General features: G+C 45.5%; 1 protein-coding gene across 1 annotated transcript in view; it reads right to left on the bottom strand.

Moving 5' to 3' along the window:
• The window catches only part of CLEC19A (C-type lectin domain containing 19A), a 52124-nt gene extending 30400 nt beyond the window's left edge, over window positions 1-21724 (bottom strand). The window contains exons 1-3 of the mRNA XM_033235604.1: window positions 21464-21724; window positions 7899-8064; window positions 2816-2909 (exon numbers count right to left, since the gene is read on the bottom strand). Of these exons, the coding sequence (XP_033091495.1) occupies window positions 2816-2909; window positions 7899-8064; window positions 21464-21551 (348 nt within the window). The 5' untranslated portion in view covers window positions 21552-21724. The remainder of the gene's footprint in view (window positions 1-2815; window positions 2910-7898; window positions 8065-21463) is intronic.
• Window positions 21725-24745: the final 3021 nt, after the last annotated feature.

Here is a 24745-nt window from a genome sequence, read left to right on the forward strand (position 1 = left end):
TTGGTGTTGCAATAAACGTGCAAATTAACTGTGGAAAGAACTACGTCTGTGCAACTTGTCCAGGAACAAGAGCCATTTCTCTATTTATTTAAGTTTTAAGGAAAGTATCCCCAAAGCACTGATGATTACAGAGCTCAAGTCATGTAATGGGAACAGCATGCTACTTCTCAGAGAGAGACGAGAGCTTGTGGTCCTATGTCCACCCGCTGCCTAGCTCTGCAACCTGGGCAAGTTACTTAACCTCTCTGAGCCCCAGTTTCCACATGTGGGCATGTATGGTGGAATTAATATGTCCTTTAGAGAGTTGTTGTGAGGGTTGAACAAATTAAAGCCCGTGAAGTACAATGCCTGACACATGGTGCCTAGCTCTGAAAAGAAGAAAAAAAGCAATTTTCCTGTATTTTTTGTTATTATTGTTATTAGGTCTTTTAATACAAGTTTCTTTAACTCTCATTTAATGTAGTTATAATCCAATTTTAGAATTGCTATTATAAATGGACATTTTAGTGTTTTTAAAATTATAACCTCTCTATGTGTTCCGGCCAGTTGAAGTCTATTGATTTAAAACATCACCAGGCATGGTGGCTTATGCCTGTAATCTCAGCACTTGGTGAGGCTGAGGTGGGAGGATTACTTGGAGCCAGAAGTTGGAGACAATCCTGGGCAACATAGCGGGACCCTGTCTCTACCAAAAATTAAAACAAAAAATCCAGGTGTGGTGGTTCCTGCCTGTAGTACTAGCTACTCTGGAGCCTAGGTTGGGCGGATTGCTTTAGCCCAGGAGTTCAAGGTTGTGGTGAGCTGTGATCGCACCACTGCTCTCCAGCCTGAGCAATAGAGCAAGACCCTGTCTCAAGAAAAAAGACAGGAGTGCGGTGGCTCACTCCTGTAATCTCAGCACTTTGGGAGGCCGAGGCAGGCGGATCACAAGGTCAGAAGATCGAGACCATCCTGGCTAACATAGTGAAACCCCATCTCTATTAAAAATACAAAAAATTAGCCAGGCTTGGTGGCAGGCGCCTGTAGTTCCAGCTACTCGGGAGGCTGAGGCAGGAAAATGGCGTGAACACAGGAGGTGGAGCTTGCAGTGAGCCGAGATTGTGCCACTACACTCCAGCTGGGCAACAGAACGAGACTCCGTCTCAAGAAAACAAAAAATGTTAGGCCTGACCACACTGTTACTTCTGCTACTTTAACAGCAATTTTCATCACCCTTAATGAGTTCTTTTAGTATGCTAAGCACCACGGTAAGCTCTTTACATACATTAGCTCACTTGTTTTTCTTTTCACAAGGCACTGTTATTTTCATCCCCATTTTACAGACACAAAAACTGAGGCTCAGAGAGGTTTTTTTTTTTTTTTAATTTGCATAAAGTCACCTACCAGCCAGTAAGTGGCAGAACATGAACTGGCACTGGAACCTTATTCTCTATAGTGCCCTGAGCAAGGCAAGAAGCATGCATGCAAAATACAGACTCAGTATGCAGTTTGCCCAAGAAAAGTTTGAGGACAAAAATCTCCAGGTGGAGTTTGCTATGACATTGCACAGATCTGGTTCAAGCTACTCTCTTCAGCCTTATTATACACCCACCCCTACCCCACTCTGTGCCCTAACCACAATGGTCTTCCTTAGTTAACTTGCTTCAATGTGCCACGACCTCCCCTTCCTTAGGATGTTGACCCATGCTGTTCCCTTTACCTGGAATATACTATCTCTGGCTAACTCCTATTTACCCATTAGACACTAACTTAAATATCTCTTACCCAGGAAGGCTGTGGCAGCCACAGAAGTACATTGCCCAGGTCACCTTCAGGAGGACCAGCAGAAAGCAGAGTTGATGGACAGCTCCAGCTCTCCTGCCACCTTGGATTCACTGCCTTGTTTGTGATAAGGACATGCCTCTGCCTCTTTGGAGCTACCACTGCATTCACAGTGAGACAATGCTTCCTCCAGGCTGTTCCCAGTGAGTGACTCAGCATGTCATGGGTAATGGTGCTGGCGCATTCCTGCCCAGCGCAGGATTCCAGTCTTGGGCATCTTTGCTTGGGGACTCCCCACTGGCCTAGCCAAGACTTTCTCAGCACTGTGCTGTGATCTGAGGCTCTCCCTACCCAGTCCTTTCTGATCTCCTTTCACATGTCTTAGACCCACGGCGTTGTCCGATGTCCTTCCCTGCCTACTTATGCCTCCTTCTTCCTTTTCGTTCACAAATATTTCCCCTCCAACATCTCTTGCACATCTAATCACGTTTTCATGTCTTTTTTTCCCCCCAAGATGGAATCTTGCTCTGTCACCCAGGCTGGAGTGTAGTGGTACGATCTTGGCTCACTGCAACCTCTGCCTCCTGGGTTCAAGCAATTCTCCTGCCTCAGCCTCCTGAGTAGCTGGGATTACAGGAGCCCACCACTGCGTGTCCAGCTAATTTTTGTATTTTTAGTAGATGCAGGGTTTCACCATGTTGGCCAGGCTGGTCTTGAACTCTTGACCTCTTGATCTGCCCACCTCGGCGTCCCAAAGTGCTGGGATTACAGGTGTGAGCCACTACGTTCCGCCTAGTGTCTTTTTTTTTTTTTTAAGAGAATCCTAGCCAAACAGGTTTCTTTGACCATGCTATCTGTTCCCATCATTTAGTAGGACATCATTAAATGTCTTTCACAAATCTGTCATGCTCTAACTGTGGCATCTTGGTGTCTGATTTCTCTCTGTGTGCTGTGTGCATAGCTGTGACCTGGCACCGATGTGAAAGGCTTATTAAATCAAAATAGAATCCTGGTTGGAGCTTCCAAGGGGGCCCAATGGCCATTGCTTTCTCACCTGTCTATGATCATGAAGGCCTGTCCAGACGTCAGCTGGGATGCCAGGAACACAGCTGTTCACGAGGTCATACACAAAGACATTCTCCTCCCAGCTGTGAATTTAAGAAACATAGTAGCTAGTTCCTCATTGCCTTTTTTCATAGAATAGAGTCAAAAATTGAAAGCAATCCTTGTTTACCTTCCTGGACCAAAGTAAATAGATGATATAATCCAATTTGGCCTTCATTTTTCATTAAGTCACCCATATGTGGCTGGTCCTACATGGGCATCTCTGCATTTGACCTATGCCAGTTCAAAGAAGGACTCAGTACTGCTACCCATCCCTTAAAATTTAAATCCGTCTCAAAAACACTAGCAAATGAGGTGGATTATATTGAAGATACCATGAAGAGACAATGAAAGGAGTTTACATTGCATTGCACACATTACATAAATAAATAAAAGTTTCCACTAGTCACTACTGTTCTCTCTCAAAGATCCTCCTTACACTGCCCTTTTATAATATATCCCCTTCTCTCCTAGTCTTTTTTTCACATACCATCTCCAAAATCTCTGTTTTCCTAGGAAACTCAGTTCTAGGCTTCAACTTGCATTGCCCACTTAGCAAAACCAAGCCCCTACCATCCTTAGAAGTCATGGGTGTCTTTTGGGAGGATTCTTATCCTCTATTTCAAAGAGCTTATCAAATAATTCACCCATCCAAAGGAATCAGTGGAGGACCCTGGTGACAGTCCACTGCCAAAAACAACAAAGAAGTAGAGATGGATGGATAGATTGATGAATGAATGGATGGATGAATGGATAGATAGACAAACGGATGAATGGGTAGGTGGATAGGTGGATGGGTGGTTAGATGAATGAATACATGGATGGATAGATGAATAGACAGATTGATAAACAGAGAGGCAGAGAAATGAACACACAATTATTTTCACCCTATCATTAAAAGGTTTCTTGAGCATTGACTTCATGCCAGGTACTGTGCTGAGTGTTTTATGTGCATGAACTAATTTTAATTTCATTCTCACAGCAAACAGGCACTGGGGCAGATACTACTGGTTATCTATCCCATAACCATTCCTAATCCCTTACCCCATTGCCTTCATTATGACCCAGAAAAGCCAAATTTTATTTTCCCAGCTCCCTTTGCAGCTAACACTGGCCATATGACCAAGCATGGCCAGTTAGATTTAAGGCAATGTTTGTGGGGACATCCTGGAAATATTTTTCTCCATGATGAAAGGAGGGAGGTATGCAGAGAAGAAGACCCAAGTTTCTAGCACTGCCCTTTCTCCTTAGGTTGTAGCCATGTCTGGACACAAAACCTGGAGCTGCTGCATTGAAGATGCTGAAGGAAAGCCAAGACAACTTCTCGTCCAGGGCCCATATCAATGAGCCTGAAAAAGGTAGTTTGTAGAGGTTAGAAGAACAGGCAAGGGATGTGACAGCAAATGGACAACTGGTAGGCACACTTCACTCAAATCATTCACAGATCCAGGTGACAGATCCCACAGAACAAATGATTCCCACTATTGGCTTCCACATGCCACTAAAAGGTGAACTTTAGTATGTCAAAGAAGTCAATACAGAATGATAATAACCAGCCATAGAGCTAATACTTTACTTCAAAACAGGGCCATGTTGATGTACCTTTTGTGTTCCAACAACATGTATCTCATCAACTTCAATAATTCACTTCAAAACAGGACTATGTTGAGGTACCCTTTATGTTGCCATAAGGTGTATCTGCTCCCGTCAGCTTCTTCCAAATGACTGCTCTCTGAAGACTGCCACCTTATCTAAAATACCCACCAGTAGAAGGTTTCTTTTTTCTTGAGGCATTGGTAGTAAATCAAAGCACCCATATTTACTCTCTTTAGTTTTGTGTTAGTGAAGTGGAATTGATTACCAATTCATTCCAGATTAGAAACGCTTAGAATTCTGGCACTCAGAATTTGTCTTAACACAGTGCTCCAGCCAGTCACATGCAGGGAGTTACTTGACATATACTCTTGGGGGGAATGAAAGGCAAAAGAGAGGAAGGAAAGAGGAAGAGTGAGACAAGCCTTGCTCACTCTCAGAAAGATGAACTGATATGGAACGTTAAAAAAAACTGGCCTCCTCGAGGCAGAATTATAATGTATTGTAATTAATAAAAATAATAATGACTCCTACTGCTGGGCATGGAGTTATCCAAAAGCTGATTAAGACTTTAGATGCATGATCACCTTTAATGCCTCACAACTTTAAAAGATCAGTGTGATTATTGCTATTTCCAAGTTGAGAATTCTTTGGCTTAGAGTTTAAGTGATTTGGTCAAGATCGTGCAGGTAGGAAGTGATGGAGCTGGGACCAGAATCTGGAACTGCCTGACTCTAATGCCCCTAATCAATGCTCATACGGTCCCCCACAGCTTTCTTCATTTGGAACATCTGCTGCCCTCATTCCCTAAGCTTCTCAATCTTTCAAGATCCTGATCCAGGACCAGTACTTCCAGGAAAGCTTCCATGAATATCTTCTGTCCAATGGTTGACCACCTGTAGCCCAAAGTTCCTCTTCCCCCAGGGGCTGGCTGGTTAGCTTGATTCTCCATGTTCAAGGTCCTTCTGATGCAACTGAGGTTGCAATTTCAATGAGGGCTGTCTAGAGAAAAGCCTTGATTTGAAATCACTTTTGCATTCGCTTTCTATTGCATATATCTCATTTTCCTCTACAGGCTAGGAATTCTTTGAGAATTGATGTCTTCTGTCCTTACAGGTGCCAACTCTGTACTGTGCTGTGCTCTCACAGCAGATTTGATCCCTGAAGAATGCCTTTTGTAGGGCTCCATGTTAGCTGGCTTTCAGTTAATGGAAGGCATTTATGAGTCATTGGTAGATAGATGGGTAGGAGGGAGAAACTAGAGTATTTCTTTCCCCCTCTGCTTGGGAGTCTCTGGCAGAGGCTGCCTCTCCTCCGTGGCTCCAGCACCCATAGGACTGGCCTGCCCTCCAACTGAGGCATGGAATTGGCTTTCTGCTCCTATGTGTCTCTAGTTTGCCTCACTACTCCCTTTTAAGTTCTGAGCTTCCAGCACTTGCCTGTATTATCTGTTTTAGACACCTGTAGTGGTTCTGGTTTTCCTGGTTGGACCCTGACTGTCTCAGTATATTTCTCAGCCCCACTGAAAATGCACTGGTTGTTCAACACATCTGTTGGAGGAAGAGACGTGTGGATTCAAGATGCATTTGGAAACTAAGATAAAGAACCCCTTCTCTATTTTTTTCTTTTTTTTTTTTTTGAGATAGGATCTCACTCTGTCACCTAGACTGAAGTGCAGTGGCGTGAACATGGCTCACTGCAACCTCAACCTCCTGGGCTCAAATGATCCTCCCGCCTTAGAATACCGAGTAGCCGGGACTACAGGTGTGCATCACCACCTGAGGCTAATTTTTTTTTGTAGCAACGGGTCTTGCTGCGTTGCCTGTACAGGTCTTGAACTTCTGGACTCAAAGAATTCTCCCATCTTAGCCTCCCAAAGGGTTGGGATTACAGGCATGAGACACTGCACCTGACTCCTTCCTTCCTTTTCTTTCTTTCTTTCTTTCTTTCTTTCTTTCTCTCTCTCTCTCTCTCCCTCCCTCCCTCCCTCCCTCCCTCCCTCCTTCCTTCCTTCTTTCTTTCTTTCTTTCTTTTTTCTTTCTTTCTTTCTTTCTTTCTTTTTTGAGACAGAGTCTCGCTCTGTCACCCAGGCTGGAGTATCTTGGAGTGGCGCAGTCTTGGCTCACTGCAACCTCCGCCTCCTGGGTTCAAGCAATTCTCCTGCCCCAGCCTCCTGAGTAGCTGGGACTACAGGTGCCCTCCACTGCGCCTGGCTAATTTTTGTACTTTTAGTAGAGATGGAGTTTCGCTGTGTTGGCCAGGTTGGCCTCGAACTCCTGACCTCAGGTTATCTGCCCACCTCGGCCTCCCAAACGGTTGGGATTACAGGCATAAGCCAACACACCTGGCCCCCTTTCCTTACTCTTAACAAGTCAATGGCTCTACACATAAAAAAACCAACCCCCTTTTAGTAGTTTCTGAGATTCTTGAAGAACAGAGGTAAGATGTGATTTGTAGCTTGGGTGCCAATGGAACACATCATACCTGGCCTGAGAAAACTCACAAATCAGCAGGGAGTCAGATGCAAAAAAGGTAGCTAAGCTGTGATAAAGGGAGTGTCCCAGCAGAGCTGGGCAATGAGTGTAATTAAGTGACTTCAATGAAGAGACGTTGTCAGAGCTGTCTTGAAGGTTGGGGAGGTATTTACCTGGAGGAGAAGACAGGGATGGAATTCCCAGCAGGGGGAATAGAATGCCCAAGAGTATGCAGAAGTAAAAGAGCTAGACCAAATTGGAGAACTCTGAGATGGTCAGTGAGGCTGGGGCTTCGGAGACAGAGGAATGTGGAAGGAGGCCTTGGAGGGTGGGCTATGGAATCTGACTCCACACGTTCAAAACTAGTTTCTCCCACTTAAGAGCTGTGTCATGTTGAGCAAGTTACTTACCTTTTCGGAGCCTCACCTTTCTAATCTGTAAAATGAAGATACGTATGTGATATGGTTTGAGGGAGCTTTAATGTGATGATGTACATAAAACATGTAGCAAATAAGTGTCAGTTATGATTTCTTATATTCCTTACATCATATTCTTTATGTATGTAGTATATCAGTTGTATCACAGGATACAGAGCAGAGGACAGCACAAGATTGGCACTTAAAAAGGTGGATCTTCCAGCATGCTATTTGCTACCCCTGCTGAATGCTTTGCCTTCTATAGCCAAGGATGGTTTCAGCGAGAAATTGGGTTGGATAAAAAGTAGCTTCAATTGGCCAGGCACTGCAGTTTATGCCTATAATCTCAGTATGCTGGGAGGGTGAGCGGGGAGAATCACTTGAGCTCAGGAGTTCGAGTGTCGCCTGGGCAACAGAGCAAGACTCCATCTCCACTTCTTTCAAATAGTTTCAATTACCAAAGAGAAATGCCAGTTGGAAATACCATTCTCCACCCCATTTCCCAAAGAGGTGCTTAGTTGAACTATGGGGGACTGGGGATCCCACTTACCTGTGGATGGAGGCCAGCTTGGCGGACTTCCTGCCCACAGAGAACTCAGAACAGTAGAGGTCGGCCTCAGCCCAGGTCTTATTGAGAGGGAAGAATCGATAGCAGTGGCCTTTGAACTCCATCCAGAACAGGGGGCACAGAGAAGGCTGGGGCAGCTCTGGCAGGGCTGGGGGCAGAGAGGAAACAGACTGGGAGGAAGGATGGCAGTGCTGACATTGTTTCCATAACTTAGTACCTATTTTCTTTCCTTTATAATCTTTTAATTTTAATTTTTTTTTAAAAGACAAGGTCTCGTTCTGTTGCCCAGGCTGAAGTGCAGTGGTTTGATCATAGCTCATTACAGCCTCCAACTCGCAGCTCAAGTGATACTCCTACCTGAGCCTCCTGAGTAGCTGGGACCACAGGTGTGCACCACCACGCTTGCCTAATTTTTCGATTTTTGTTTTGTTTTATTTTTGTAGAGATGAGGTCTTACTATGTTGACCAGGCTGGTCTTGAACTCCAGGGCTCAAGAGATCCTCCCACTTCAGCCTCCCAAAGTGCTGGAATTGCAGGCATGAGCCACCAAGCCCTGCCTGTACATAATTTTTTTTTTTTTTTTTTGAGACGGAGTTTTGCTCATGTCACCCAGGCTGGAGTGCAATGATGCGATCGATCTTGGCTCACTGCAACCTCAGCCTCCCGGGTTCAAGTGATTCTCCTGCCTCAGCCTCCCGAGTAGCTGGGATTACAGGCCTGTGCCCAGCTAATTTTGTATTTTTAGTAAAGATGGTGTTTCTCCATGTTGGTCAGGCTGGTCTCGAACTCTTGACCTCAGATGATCCACCCTCCTCGGCCTGCCAAAGTGCTAGGGTTACAGGCGTGAGCCATTGCGCCCGGCCGCCTGTACATACTTTTAAGAATGAAAGTCAAACATGTCCCATTATGATCTATGCAATTCTATGCCTGAGGTCCAAAAAACATATACATACCTACATTTTACTAAATTATAAAAATAATACGTGCACATCATAGAACACCTGGAAAATGTTAATGCTTTGATACAGTTTTTTCACATGTCACATTTGTATGTAGTGATGTTTTAACGTAATGTGATTATATGGTACTCTGCATACCAGTCGGTATTCTGATTTCTAAAAATTAAAGAGTATAAGCATTTCTTCGATGCTATTATACATTTTTGTAAACATTGTTTTAAATAGCTCTCGAATCCTCTACTGAGTGGCTCTCCTAGAGTTTATTTAATCATTCTCTTATTTTTAGATAATTAGATAGCTTCTCTATTTTTTTAACTATTACAAATAATTCTGAGATGAGCAGCTTTGTGTGTAAAGCTTTTTTGGCATTTCTGCTGATTTTCTGAGGGGAGATTTTTAAGGCTTTAATACAATTTGCTAAATTGTCTCCTGAAAGCAATTTTTCCTCCCACGGTAATGTCTGAGAGTGCCCATCTCACTCTGCCCTTACCAGAGCTCAGTGTTATCACTTTCATGGCAATCTGCAAATTTTATAAGCAAAAAAAGGTTATCTTGTTTCAATTTGCAATGCTGGGCTATCTGGCAAGACTGCACATTTTTCCACATGTTTATTGCCAAGCTATAGCCAAGACTATTTATATCTTTGCCCATTGAACTCCTGGAGTTCAGCATTTGTTCTTAATTCTAAAAAGAAACAAATTTTTAAAAACCCCATGTTTGAGACAGTGAAGTTCTCTCAAGTCTCAGCCCCCCTGAAAGCTTCTTAAGAGATACTTTTTTTGGAAACCACGACTCAGGATGACTGGCGAGAGGAGACAGGCAGGCTGAGAACCTTTCTCATACTAGGTTGGATGGCTTATCCATGAAGACAGGCAGTGGGCAGGGGTGGAATCTGTTAGACTGGGGTTGAGAAGCCTGGGTCCTACCTCCAGCTCTGTATGTGACCCGCTGTGAGATGCTGGTCCATTCTTTCCCATCTTGACTTTCAAACTAGATGATTTCTGGGGTCCCTTTTGTAGCCATCCACTCAAGGGTGGGTGAAGGTCACCCTTTAGTGGAATCTTTGCCTTCAAGCCACTATAGTGGTTGACTGAGCTCATGAAGTAATAAAGTAGTGAACAACATTCATTGAGCATTTGTTATAATTTACCTGTATGCCAAGCACATATAGGGAAACTAAGGCTAAGGCAGGCTGAGTAACTTGCCCAAGATCATCCTGCAGGTAAGTGGCATAGTAAGGATTTGAACCCAGGCTTCCTGACTCCAAAGTTCTTGCTCATAAAGTTGGCATGATGCTTCATGATGGGAAATTAGCAGGTCTAAGAATAGTTCATGGTCTTTATAGCACCTACTTCATGGAGTTACTGGGTCAACTGATTGGGCCAAATAAATTCACGAAATACTTGGGATATATGGATTACGTAATGTTTGGTTATTAATGATTAGCTTAGGGTTTTATAACCAAGACTGATGGGCTGCAGAGATTCAGTGAATTTCCCAAAATCAAGTACAAAATTAAAAGTGTGTGTGCACCTCTGTGCATTTCTCTGGGGAAAGAAAGGGACAGTCGCTTTTATCAAGAGAGTTATGCTAGGCAGGTAGATTCCAGGCCATGCTTCTCAGGGCTGGTCAGTGCCACTGGGCTTTCCCCTTTGACCAGAACAGCCTCTCCCCAACCCCAGCAGCTGTGCTGACCGGGGTACCTCCCCACCCCTCCTGGTCAATCCTGGCCAACTCTCTTTCGATGCATGCCAGTATCCAAACTGGAGCCTGTTGGTTCAGAATTCGCTTTCTTAATCCTCTTCTATATGGCAAAAAGAAGGAGCTCCGCTTGGGGAGGTAAGTGGGCACAGCACCTTGGCCTGTCCCCACCCTTTTCTGGGACTCAGGTCCCTCCTTTCTTGACGGAGAGCATTGGTCTAGGAGGACATCACCTTGATGCATTAAAGCGCCAATGGCCAAGAGAGTTGATGGACGCTTTGTAACACTGGGTGTTGCTAAGCTCTTTGTGGGGACTTTTGAGCACTGCCTACAACACAAAAAGGCTACACTGAATTGCTGCCTGGGTTCACTTTTTTAGCAGTTTCTCCCTTAGCATGGATGAGAAGTAGCAAATCATTTCTACCTTCTTTCCATTCAGTAACCAAGGACACTCATCTGTGAGAACTTAGATAAAGTTTGTCCAGCAGTGACTTGGATGACTCAGTATTTGCTGGTGATAAACCACTTTTCTCACTCCCACCTGTCCTAAAATTACTTGGCACCCTAAATACTCATATTAGAGATGTAAGTAGGGTGACCAAGCCATCCTAGTGTGCCCAGGACCATCCCAGATTTAAAATCAAGAGTCTTGGCTGAGTGTGGTGGCTCATGCCTGTAATACCAACACTTTGGGAGGCCGAGGTGGGTGGATTGCTTGAGTCCAGGAGTTCGAGACTAGACTGGGCAACACAGTAAAACCCCGTCTCTTATGAAAAATACAAAAATTAGCCAAGAGTGGTGGAGTGTGCCTGTAGTCCTAGCTACTCTGAGGTGGGAGGGTCGATTGAGTACGGAAGGTCAAAATTGCAGTGAGCCATGATCACGCCACTGCACTCCATCCAGCCTGGATGATAGAGCAAGACCCTGACTCAAAACAACAACAACAACAATAACCCTGAGAGTCTCGCATCCTGGGTACCCCTACAGTTCCCAGCAAACTGAAATTGGTTGGTCACTCTCTCTTTTTTTTTTTTTTTTGAGACAGAGTCTTGCTCTGTTCCCCAGGCTGGAGTGCAGTGGTGCGATCTTGGCTCACTGCAAGCTCCGCCTCCCAGGTTCATGCCATTCTCCTGCCTCAGCTTCCGGAGTAGCTGGGACTAAAGGCGCCCGCCACCACACCCGGCTAATTTTTCTGTATTTTTAGTAGAGATGGGGTTTCACCGTGTTAGCCAGGATGGTCTCGACCTCCTGACCTCGTGATCCGCCCGCCTCGGCCTCCCAAAGTGCTGGGATTACAGGCCTGAGCCACCGCCCCCGGCCTGGTTGGTCACTCTCGCATCGTGAGGGGGAATTTTATCCCCGCCCCTTGCCAGGAGACATTGGACAATGTCTGGAGACATGTGGTTATCACCACTGGAAGTGGTGGTGCTAATGGCATCTAATGGGTAGAGGCCAAGAATGCTGCTAAACATCCTATATTGAAGAACTCCCCACAACGAAGAATGATCCAACCCAAAATGTCAGTAGTGCCAGGATTGAGAAACCCTTCCCCAGATGGAAGGCAGGACTCCAGAAATGTAAAATAACCCCACAGCACAGCAACACGAAACATCACAGCAAACATTCACATTTCTTAGCCTGTTCCTATTTTCTTTAACAAAAATTAAAACACAGCCCCCGCAACTAATGAGAAGTATAGTGTGGCTATTTGTCTAATTTTAGAGTTAAAATGTATTACTAATCCTAGCCCATGGCTTAAAAGTACTGAAGACATTGCTTTAACATTGTGTTTAAATTTAACGACATGGACCTCACTAAAGAAGTCTGCAGAAGGAAAGTCTAGCACTTTCTCCCCTGAGTTTAGAATGAAGTAAACTTCTTTGTCATCTCTCTCTGACCGTAGGAGGATTTTTTTCCCCTGGTTTCTCTTCCACTGAAGATGAAACTCTACATGAGTTTCTGTACTGAGAAAGGGTTCGAGTTTCAATTTCCTGCTTCAGATAGCTCTGACTTCACCTCCTATCCCGTCCAGGTGTTAAAACCCCAGTCCAGGCATTATGGAGGCTGATGCCCTACTCAGGGCTCTGCAGCAATATGCTTGCTTTACTCTATCTCTATCTTGGTTTCTGGCCCCTGGGCACCCCCCTCACTTCCTTGGAAGTCCAGTCTAACTTTAGCAGGATGTTTGCAGATGTTCATGTGACCTTTCTGCACGGCGGTAGGGGGAAGAGTTCGTAGTCTCAAATTCACCGTATTGTGTAGTCTCCACTCTCTTTGTCTTCTACCTCTTTTTTTTTTTTTTTTTTTTTTGAGACGGAGTCTCGCTCTGTCGCCCAGGCTGGAGTGCAGTGGCCGGATCTCAGCTCACTGCAAGCTCCGCCTCCCGGGTTCACGCCATTCTCCTGCCTCAGCCTCCCGAGTAGCTGGGACTACAGGCGCCCACCACCTCGCCCGGCTAGTTTTTTTGTATTTTTTAGTAGAGACGGGGTTTCACCGTGTTAATCAGGATGGTCTCGATCTCCTGACCTCGTGATCCGCCCGTCTCGGCCTCCCAAAGTGCTGGGATTACAGGCTTGAGCCACCGCGCCCGGCCCTACCTCTTTTTTTTTTAATGAACTTTTTATTTTGGAATAAATTTAGATTTCCAGAAAAGTTGTCAGAGAGTACAATGATGGTTACCAGAAGCTAGGAAGGGTAGTTAGTGGGGAAGGCGGGGGAAAAGTGGGAATGGTTAATGGGTACAAAAATACGGTTAGATAGAATGAATAAGATCTAGTATTTGATAGCACAACAGGGTGACTACAGTCAACAGTAATTTATTATACATTTAACAAAAACTAAAAGAATATAGTTGGAGTGTTTGTAACGCAAAGAAATGATAAATGCTTGAGGTGATGGACACCTCATCTACCTTGATGGGATTATTACACACTGTATGCCTGTACCAAAATATCTCATGTACCCCGTAAATATATACACCTACTATGGCCCATAAAAATTAAAAATTAGGCTGCGTGCAGTGGCTCACACCCATAATCTCAACACTTTGGGAGGCCAAGGTGGGAAGATCGCTTAAGCCCAGGAGTTTGAGACCAGCCTGGGCAACACAGTGAGACCCTGTCTCTTACCAAAAATCGGCCAGGAGTGGTGGCATGTGCCTGTAGTCCCAGCTACTTGGGAGGCTGAGGTGGGAGGATCACTTGAAACCAAGAGGTCAAGACTTCAGTCATCTGGGATTGCGCCACTGCACTCTAGCCTGGGTGACAGAGCAAGACCCTGTCTCAAAACAAAAAATTAGAAGTTTCAAAGATAGTGTGTGGAGAGTTCCTGTATACCTTTCACCCAGTTTCCCCTGATGTTAACATTTTAAAAAACTAAGAAATGAACACAGGTACAACATGATTATCTAAACTCCAGACGTTACTCCGTGTTTTCCTTTTTTTGTGCTCAGATCCAACTTAGGATGTCTGTTACATTGACTCTACCTGCATGTTTTTTTTGACATAAACTACTCTATCTAGGATTGGCTGGGATCAGACAAAATCGACAAGAATTGGCTGGCATTGCTCAGAATTTCTTAGCATTGCTGGATAATTTGCCAAAAATAATCTCTTCTTTCCTCTCCTTACAACCAATCAATTTTCATGTCATGTCTATTCCGTCTCCTAAATTCAGTTCCTTCTTTCTTCTCCTTCTGCATTCTTTTTGACCTTTTCCCATGAAGACCTTCTCAACACCTTTTCGCTGTTCTTCCTGCTTTGTCTCACCTGCCAGGTCCAGAGGCATCCTTCCTCCTTGGAACAGCCTGACCTCATTTCCCTGAAACCCTGCAGGTGTTCCCTTTGCCCGTGGGAATTGCTTGCCCCTTGCTTATTCTCCATCATCCGCCCCCTCCTTACTCTGTGCTCCAGGTTTGCCCACACTTTCGCCATTTCTCAAAGACATGTTCAGACCTTTGCAGATCATTCTGTTGACCTGACTTCAGCCAATTCTGCTTCTCCTTTGAGTCTCTGCTGCACAGTGACTTATTCAGGGAAGATGAGGTAGGAGCCTCTGATAAATGCTTTTAGAGCCCATTCCACCTCAACAGTCACACATTCCTCCTCTATCCCCATCAGCGTCTGTTGTGATCATTCCTCTCCCCCTGGTGCCTTGGCACATAGTAAGTACACAATGACTGGGCTTGAATGCATAAATACACGTAGGGAATCGAACACCACTTCTTGAGGGCAACCTGTTGGGAAAACAGTGAGAAGGCTGTGTGCATAACTCATGCCTTTGAAACCAGGAGTCCTGACGCTGCGATGGCGTTCCTGGAGTTTTTTTTTAACCAAGTCCTGAAATCAGAGGTTGCCAGATCCTGGTTTTGCATATTGTTTAGGACAACGATTGCTGTGAAGGCCAACCTCAGCATCCCCTGGGACCTTCAGACTCCCAGGCCCCACTTCGGGCCTTCCAAATCAGAGTCTGTATTTTTACAAGAGCCCCAGGTGATTCTTGTACACGTGAAAATCTGGGAAGCCCTGGTCTACAGTGTGCCAGACTGAAAGACAGAGCCTGTAGAATTACTCATTCATTCTCTCACTTGAATAGAGCCTAGCAAAGAGGAATTAATAATTAATTAAATGAAAGGGGCTGAGTGGAGTGAGAAGGGGAAAAAGGTCCTTGGTCTTAAAGACTGTGGATATTTCAAAAAGACTCCCTGCCTCCAATCCTGTCTGCTCCTCCCAGAGCGGAAAACAAGCTCCTTGAACCATTTACAGCCCGCCTCCCCATTCTGGTCCTTTAGGTTTTCTCCATTGAGTAAATGGTGGTTATGGATGCCAGGGGTGAAACATACCAGAAAATGAGGCTATGACAGGTCACTGCTCAATTACTCCCCTTTCCAACAGGGCAGCCAAAGGCCTTTAATTGGGAGGACCTGGGAGGCAGAAAAGAGCGCTGGCTTGCACTGAAATGATCATTAACTCCAACCTGCATGGCACTTCCCCCTCCTCCTTTACCTCTTGGGTTTAAGGAATTGGGAATAGAAGGCCTTTCATCAGCCTGACCCCAAAGCAGCCTCTGCTAATCTGTCTCTTGTGAAGGGATTTCTTTAGCTGTAGAGCTTGACAGTCAGGTAACCATGGCAACACAACAACCAGCACCAGCTCTGACTCAGCATTCACTGTGTGCCAGGCATTGTGTTAAATGCTTGATGCAGAAAAATGCACTCAGTCTTCACACATCCTACCAGGTAGGTGCCACTATCACCCCCACTTCACAGATGAAGAAACCAAAGCACAGAAAGGTTGGCTAACTTGCCCAAGATCTCACAGCTCCCAGCTGGGATTTGAAGCCAGCCTGTCTACTCCCAAACCTAGAGAATCCTACTGCATGTAAGCCCATTTCCTTTTGCTCCAATCTTGATGGTCTGGTCCTTCATTAATTCCTTTATCCATTCAACAAGGATAATGAGCAACTACTTGGTCTCATGTAGTAGGTTACAAGCTGAAGATACTGTGTGGTATACTACACAGATGTGCCTTCTGACCTCATGAGCCTCACGGTCTGTGAAGACCAAAATTAAGAAAAATAAGCACAGGCCAGGTGCAGTGGCTCATGCCTGTAATCCCAGCACTTTGGGAGGCAAAGGCAGGAGGACTGTTTGAGGCCAGGAGTTTGAGACCAGCCTGGGCACTGTAGTAAGACTCCACCTTTACAAAAAAAACCTTTTTTAAAATTAGCCATATGTGGTGGCACATGCCTGTAGTCCCAGCTACTCAAGATACTGAAGAGGGAGCATTACTTGAGCCCAGGAGTTCCAGGCTGCAGCAAGCTATGACCATACCACTGTACTCCAGCCTGGGCAACAGAGCAAGACCTTGTCTCTAAAAAAAAAAAAAGAAAGAAAGAAAAAGCAGTGCAAAAATAAAGGTGTCATTACCATGTAATTTGTGGATGTGTGTCATGCCAGCAAAAACTTCAGGGAGCAGCCCCCTCGATTATTTTAGAAACTGGTTGTTTGCCTCTTTCTTTCCCTAGTTGAATTGGTGACTGCCCTGTCCCCATCTTCAAGGATCCCACAGGTGATTATGACAAGGCATCATGAGTTCCCTGCTGGATGAGGGAAAAGAGAATGTTGCCACAAGAACCCCTAAAAGTGGAACACAACCCAGACCTGGAGATCTGGGAGGCTTCTTAGAGGAGGTGCTGTCTCAACTGAGCCCCAGAGGATGAACAAGAGTTGGAGAAAGAGTGTTCCAGGGGAAGGGCACAGTGTGTGCAGAGGTCTGGAGGTGTGAGAGCGAATGCAGCACTGGAGAATTAGAAATGGTTTAGCATGGCTGGGAACTCGAGAAGGAGAGAAGGGAAGAGATGAGACTGGCGGTGGGGGAGGGAAAGTGGGGAGAGAGGCAGAGGGGAGGAGATGCACAAAGGGGCTGTTGCTTTGGAAACCAGGAGGCCAAACCACCTGGTCTTTTCCTTCAATTAGCAGCACGAGAGGGCCCCAAGGTCCCCCAGCTGGGGTGGGGGTCAAAACCTTTGGGAGCTCTGAGCTTGTTAGGGAAAGAAAACACATCAGTGGAATTCAGGGCTCCCCCTACCCCCACTCTTTTTAAAGGAATAAATTGTCACCTTCCTACTCAATCTGGCTGCTGGCTCCCCTGGCCCCAGTCCAGCCACCCACGAATGCACTACCCTGCTGCCGCCTTTTCAGATGAGTCTTGGGACCCAGCCAGGAAGGGAGGTGGGGAGGCTCAGGGGCCAGATTTGTCCACCAGGTCCCCATATTGGGCCCCAGACACTCCCGGGGGCCGAAAGAGTGTCACAGACTCCGGGAAGGTGGCTGCTGCGTTCTGAGGACTCGGTCACCCTCGCTGCCCTCCTGCTGTCCTATGGGTTCCACTGCCTCCTTCACAGTGAGCCCTGGCTCTGGGAAGTGAAACTGGTGGCCCCAGGTCTCTCCTGTCTAAGCTTTGCTGCCCCTTCTGTGAGCCACTCTTGAGGCCACATGAAACAGGGGGGAAAGCATTAGACAATTTCTTATATTGCTAATAAGAGCAGCCATTTGTTGGGTGTTTAGTATGTGACTCCTCGAGATCAGCCTAGGAGGGAGTATCGATATCCCCATTTTACAGATGAGGAGACTAAGGCTCAGAGAGGGTAAGTCACTTACTCTCTTGGCTCAAAAGTGGCAGAGCCATGATTGAGACTGTATTGAGACTTGAGTCTGACAGATTCAGAAACTCCTGAACAGACTAGCGCCTCTAAAAGATATCTTCTTTCCAATCTTCGTTTTCTTATTTGTGAAATAAATCTGTTAAACACCAAATGTAGCAATTAAGCAAATAAGTCGATGTTTCCTGGGTGCCTATTTGGCTTGAGGTCTGTGTCCTTGGGTTGCTCTCAGTCTGGAAGAAGGAACTTGCACATGGCAGAGTCATCGCATACTAAGTATTCTAGAAGTATGTACAAAGTGCTTGCTCTGTGACCATAGAGGAGTGGCAACTGGACAGAATGTCCAAGGAACACTTTAGGATCCGGGCTGCTCTAGGAGGTAGGAACACTGTTGCCTAGGTCTCTATGCTCCAGGTTCAGACCTTGGACTCTGGAGTCAGATGGTCCTAGTGGGAAACTCAGCTCTTTGTGCCTCAGTTTTCTCATCTGTTCAATGGGCATGATCATAGTGCCTACTTCACAGAAAAGCCAGTTCCAGCTCAGAGGCAGGGATTCTAGTAAGTATTAGATATTATTACAGTAGAAACAGTCTGGGTCCCAGAACATTTCCCAGAGCTGAGAGTGCAATGCCAGGCTCTTGGACGGGTGACGGAGAGGCTACATAACTTGACTTCTTCCCCATCTATGCTTCTGAAGCCCTGCAGAAGCAGGTCCTGAGCTTCAAAAGACTTTGCTATAAATTTCCTTTGCTACAGAGAGTTCTTGGGCTCAGGAGTCAGGGAAAGGAAACTTTTTGATGGTAGAAGAATAATAAATGTTTACGTAGTTCTTACTGGGTGCCAGACACTGTTCTGAGGACTTTACATTCATTAATCCACTTAAACAATGAGATCAAAGGCAGGTTCAGAGAAAAGGTTTCGGGAAAAGGATTTAGTCTGTCTAAATCCTCCCAAGTCTCTAAGAGATGTCTAAAGAGTTGTTTTTTTTTTTCCTCCAAAACATAGGGGGTGGCCAAGTTGTGCTATTTGCATATACTTGCATATCCAGGGAGTGGGTGATGAAAGGTCTGGAGTAGTGAGATGAATGACCCATGACCTGTTATGCATTGTACCTAAAGGCTAGGGGTACACAGAAGAAGATGAAAAACCAAGCCCATTCTCAATAAGGAGGGCCTTGGAGGTGCATGTATTCTCATGGTCTGCCGGGGCCCACAGAGACCCCTAAATCCTCCCTACAACATACCAACATGCATGCTCCTGCTCACATGCACCCATAAACTCACACACATTCCCTCTGTGTTGAAATCACTTTCCTCTAGAGAATCTACCTGCATAGGCTGAAACTGGGCTATCTGTAGGGCTGGGAGCCTGGGAAGCAGTAGAACTGGCTCTTGGACAGTGATGACCATGGTTGGCTCAATTGGCCTCTGTAGCCTCAGTTTCCATAGCCATAATATGGAAAGGTTGGGCTGAGTGGATTTCTAAGACCCATCCTTCCAATTCCAAACTCTGAGCTCTCCCAGGTAGCTGAGATGGACACAATCTCAGTACTCTTAGCTGTAGAGTAGGGACGAGGCTTGGGGACTGATGTTCAGAAGTTCCTTTCAATGTTGAAGACTTTTGTCAGAGCAGAAAACTGTCTCCTGGCCAATTCTGGCATAACATCAACAACCACAGTGACAAACATAGTAATGTTAATAACTCATTTTTCAAGTGCTTTACTGTGTGCTAGGCACTTCATTTGCATGAGCTCATTGAAGATCTCCAAAACCCTTGATAGGGACCCTTGCTATCCCCACTTGGGGCTCAGAGAGGTGAGGAAACTTGAGTCTCAGAGCGGTCCCATGGGCACAAGCTAGTGAAGGACAGAAACCACCCCTAGTTACTCCCATTTTCAAACTCAGTCTTGGCCCCTTCCCACTTTTGCTGGTCAGAAAGGCAAGATCTTGGGATATACAAGGCAGCCTGCAAGAATATTTTGTTCATCTTCTCTGCTACTTGCTTATTACACTGGTGAGGAAACTGAGGTCCAAGAGTAAGGATGCAAGTCATTGTTATGAATGGAATGTTTGTGTCTCTCCTCTTCCCTGCACCCAATTCATATGTTAAAGCTCTAACTCCCAATGTGATGGTGTTGGGAGGTGGAACCTTTGGGAGGTGATTAGATTTAGATGGGATCCCATCCTCATGATGGGATTAGTGCCCTTATAAGAGGAAGAGACCAGAGCTTTGTCTTTCTCTGCCATGTGAAGGTACAGTGAGAAGGCGGCCATCTGCAAGCCAGGAAGAGAGTCCTCACCAGGAACAAAATCTGCCGGCATCCTGATCTTGAACTTCCCAGCCTCCAGAACTGTGAGAAACAAATGTTTGTTGTTTAAGCTCCCCAGTCTGTGATATTTTGCTCTGGCAACCTGAGCTGACAAATACACTCAGAGAGTTTAGGACAGAACTGAAACCTCTTGCCCAAATGAACTAAGACTATCCCTTATTGTTACCACTAAGGAAGCTAGATTTAAAACAAAAAGAAAGAAAAAAAAAAGATACCTAGTCAAATTTGATTTCAGGTAAACAACAGATAATTTTTAATATAAATACATCCCATGTAATATTTGGGGCATGCTTACACTAAAAAAGAAGTTATTAATATTTATTTACTGGTATTTTATCTGGCAACCCTATCGACCCACTGTTTAAATTCACCCTAACACTATCACAACCTAATAATTTGGCCTTATGAGAATCTCCATCTTGGTATTTCATTATTAGTTTTACTTGAATGGGGATTTAAAAATGATATCTCTGCCATTGCTATGATAAATAAATCCATATATGAAGGTTATTATGAGGATTAAATAAATTCATATCTGAAAAGGGCTTAGAACTGTGCCTGGCACATAACTAGGGTCATGTAAGTCTTAGTTGTTGTTATTGATATTGCTAATATTATGATTTTTAAACAAGCCTGGATAGAACCTGGTAGAGGTGACAGTCAAGACTCTTGGCCACCAAATTATAGGATTTAGAACTCTTCTCATTCAGATGAAGGTCCCCCAGAATGAGTACCCCAGCCTTCCTATTGCAAAGTGGAAGAAATTGAGCTCATTTGAAGACCCTCATCCTCCATATGGGACACTGGGAGGCCACATTCCCAAGGCCAACAGGTTCTCATCCCTGGGGATGCCCCACAAGGCTGGGTGTTGCTGGGCCAGGCCTCCAGGGAGGCCATTAGAGGGACAAGTGTCCCTCCCTGCACACTTAACCTCTGGTGGCAACAGCAGCAGCTCTGAAAGCTCCCTGGGAAGGCTGTCACGGCCAAGGTAGGGCTGGGGCCCAGATCCCTCACAAAACTACCATGTTCAGACCTTTCTGTAGTGCCAGACATCGTGCAAAACACCTTCTCCATGTTATCTCATCTGCCTTGCACAGTAGCGCCAAGAGAATGCCATTGTGATCCGACTTTCTAGAAGAAGCTGAGACTCAGAGACATTAAGAAACTTCTTCTATGTCACACAGCTTGTAAACTGCAAAACTGGGATTTAAACCCAGGACTTTTTGTGTCTGGGCCTAGAATAGTGCCCATGATAAAGGTGGTAGTGGGAAAGCTATGAGGAGACTCGGGTCAGGGCACCCCAAGCCCCCAACAGAAGCAGCCAGGCCTCACTGATATAATAAGTTCCTGAGAGTGTACTCCTCTCCACCTGCTCCCAGCCCTGGCCCCTGCACTTACCTGGGCTGATACTGATGTCTGTTTGTGGAAAGGCCTGTGCAGAGTGGAGGGTCAGGAAGGCTGCAGCCCACAGTGTCCACCTTTGCATCCTGAGCTCCTAGAAAGCAACCTCCCAGCCTGAGTGGAGGAGAGAGGCTCTTTGGCTAGAGCTTGGGTCCAGGATTGCTCTCCTAGGGTCAGATGGAGCCTGGCAGGAGCTGGGACAGACTGGATGGACTCCAGTCCCCTCCTCTTTTCGTCCTTTTCTCCTCCCTCCTCTTCACACTGCTGGAGACAGCTCAGAATGACAGCTGAAAGCAAAGCAGCCCTAGGCCAGCCCCTCTCAAAGAACCAAGAGACATTTTAGCTCCCAGTCTTGCCCCTGAACCAAGAGAAGTTTTAGCTCTCAGTCTTGTCTCTGAGCCACCCTGTGGCCTTGGGTGTGCACTTCTCTGAGACTCAGTTTCCTCCTCTGTAAAATGGGATAGTAACGAAACTCACATTCCAGCCTGTCACAGGAGACAAAGTATCTCACCTCCCTCAGAGTAAATATGCACCAAAAGGTAAAAATACTGCAAGTCAGCATTGAGTGCAGAGGTCTCCTGGGCCATGGATGTCATTTGTTTGGCCTGCGGTGTTTTAAATTCTAAAAAATTTGTTAAGGTATAAAACCAAGAGGTGTTAGGTATAAGTCGGGATTTCTGCCTTCTATTGGAAAATCAGAAGATCTAACAAAACATAGCCCTCATTTCTACAGGGCAACAATTGCATGGAGCTGAGAAAGAGCATGTCCTTCAGCCAGGCTCTTTGAGCTTCCATTCACCAAGGTCCCCACCTCACAGGTCTGATCCTGACAGCATCCACTGCTGAGGAAGCACCAGGAAGCCTGTTGAATCAGCCTCCTTTCCTCTCCCTTTACCTCTCAGGGTCTCTCAGGGTTCCTCCAGGGGTTAAAGGAGGCATCTGTAGAAGGTTCAACTGAGTGTTGCACAGAATAAGTGCTCCACAAAGAGGTGAAAGTGTCATCACTAGTGCATAGCTCTATTGTGTGGCTTGCTCGGAATGCGATATTTAAAAACCCCTAGTGTTTTCATTGGGATCTCTTCGCACTTTTGGAGAATCAATATTTCTAAAAACCAGAGTCTTTCTCCCCCACTTTCTCTGTCCTTAGGCAAGTCACTTTGCCTCTCTGAACCTCAGTTTCCTCCTCTGTAAAATGGGGGATAAGTAGAGTACCTACCTCACGAGGATTAAATGAAGTAATTTGTTTCTAAAACTTGGCATAGATGCTGGCAAGTAGTAGGTGCTCAATAAATGACAGCAACAGTTGCTATTGTTGTCATCGATCTAGTGCAAGGCTTTCCTTGGCATCACCCACATCCTCTGCCCCTGCACTCCCTCATTCCTCTCAAGAAATGCTCAGCCAGGTGCCCTGACACCTCGTGTGGCTGGCACTCACAGGGAGGACTGGAATGTGTCCGTTTGGCTTCCAAGTCTTCTTTCTGGAACACCTGCTGCTGTGCTTGTGAGGAATAACTTAACTTGTGCCCACACAGCTTGCTTTGCCTGCTGGCACCGGAGCTGAAAGTCTGCCAAGGTCTGACTCAGAATACGAGCACAGCGCAGGCTCAGCTTCAACCTACAGGATGCCTCCTCGGGTAGATCGGTTGCCTCAAAACTAGTGTACTGGTGCATATCCCAGAGCATGCACACTCACTTATTTATAAATGGGATATGTTAATTACATGTTTGTAAGTGATGTGCCAGTACAACTCACTGTACTAATGTATTATTTCTGTTATAAAACACACACCCCCACATTGGACATTATTAAAGGTCGATAAAAGATATAAATATGGAAGAAAGTTTGGATATTTTCTCCCTACTCCCTATCATCTTGCAAGCTGAAATTTGGGGGCTCCTGCTGTCAGGTTCCTGGGTGCTGCTTGGAATTTAAAAGTGTCTATCTTAGTCTGTTTTGTGCTGCTATACTAGAACATCCAAGACTGGTAATTTATAATGAGCAGAATTTATTGGTTCACAGTTCTAGAGACTGGGAAGGCCAAGATCAAGGTGTTGGCATCTGGTGAGGGCTTTCTTGCTGAGTCATCATATGGTGGAAGGTGAGAGGGTAAAAGAGAGACAAGAAACAGAGAGAGAGAGAGAGCTTTTTAAAGAGGGGATGAACCCACTCCTGCCATACCTGAGCTATCCTTGTGATAACATCTTTGATCCATGTATGAGGGAAGAGCTCTCATAACCCAGACCTCTTAAAAGTCCTGTAACCTCATCAGACCAGTCTAGTTCAACTTTTACGTAATAAAATTGTGAGTTGTTTTTCATTTGCCAAGGACCCTCAGATTGAAGGTCACGTAACCTGAGCACGCCCAGATGAACAAGTGTGCAACCACAGGGGGAACCTAAGTGCTCAGACTGAGGAGCAGGGACTGAAATCAGAAGCAGACACTACATGGCAGGATCCAGAACCCAATCGATTGAGCTCTGACGTTCCCCTATGGCAGGATCCAATCAGGTCATGCCTCCCCACATCATCTCTTTGCAAGGTCCAATCAGATCATGCCTCATTACCCTATGCTTATAAAACCCGACCCAAACACCAGCTTGGGGAGATAGAGTTGAGCATTTCCTCCTGTCTCCTTGCCAGTCGACTAGCAATAAAGCTTTTCTCTTCTTAAAAGCCAGTGGCATGATATTGGCCTCTGTGCACATTGGGTAGCAAGCCCATTGATTGCTCAGTACCAGTCCCGCCTCCCAGTATCATCACAATGACAATTAAATTTCAACGTGAGTTTGGAGGGGACAGACATTCAAACCATAGCATTGTCTCTCTGAGTGTGGACACATTAAGTGGGGAGGAGAAGAGTGGTCCAAAGCAGGCCACTGGAAATCCTTCTAAGAAGTGGAGAATCCTTTGATTTGGCAAATAAACCTCCTAAATTATCTGTGTTGTATTGTGACATCTGAAGGTTTTTTATAAATCAGTTCATGTACCCTTTCTGAATGGAGACACACAAGATATTTGTTACTTCCTCAAACACAAGTATGATCCATGGACTAGCAGCACAGGGATCTCCTGGGAGCACATCAGAAATGCAGAAGCTCAGGCCCCCTGCCGCCCCGCAGACCTGCTGAATCAATTCTGCTCCCCAGATGGGTTGTGTGTATATTAAAGTTTATGAAACACTCCTCTTGGCAGGGTAGGGAATGTTTTCTATAAAGAAGCAGACAGGCCAGGCACAGTGGCTTATTCTTATATTCCAGCACTTTGGGACACTGAGGTGG

The sequence above is a fragment of the Trachypithecus francoisi genome, unplaced genomic scaffold, assembly GCF_009764315.1.
Source record: "Trachypithecus francoisi isolate TF-2019V2 unplaced genomic scaffold, Tfra_2.0 Lachesis_group15, whole genome shotgun sequence".
In the NCBI taxonomy this organism is placed as follows: domain Eukaryota; kingdom Metazoa; phylum Chordata; class Mammalia; order Primates; family Cercopithecidae; genus Trachypithecus; species Trachypithecus francoisi.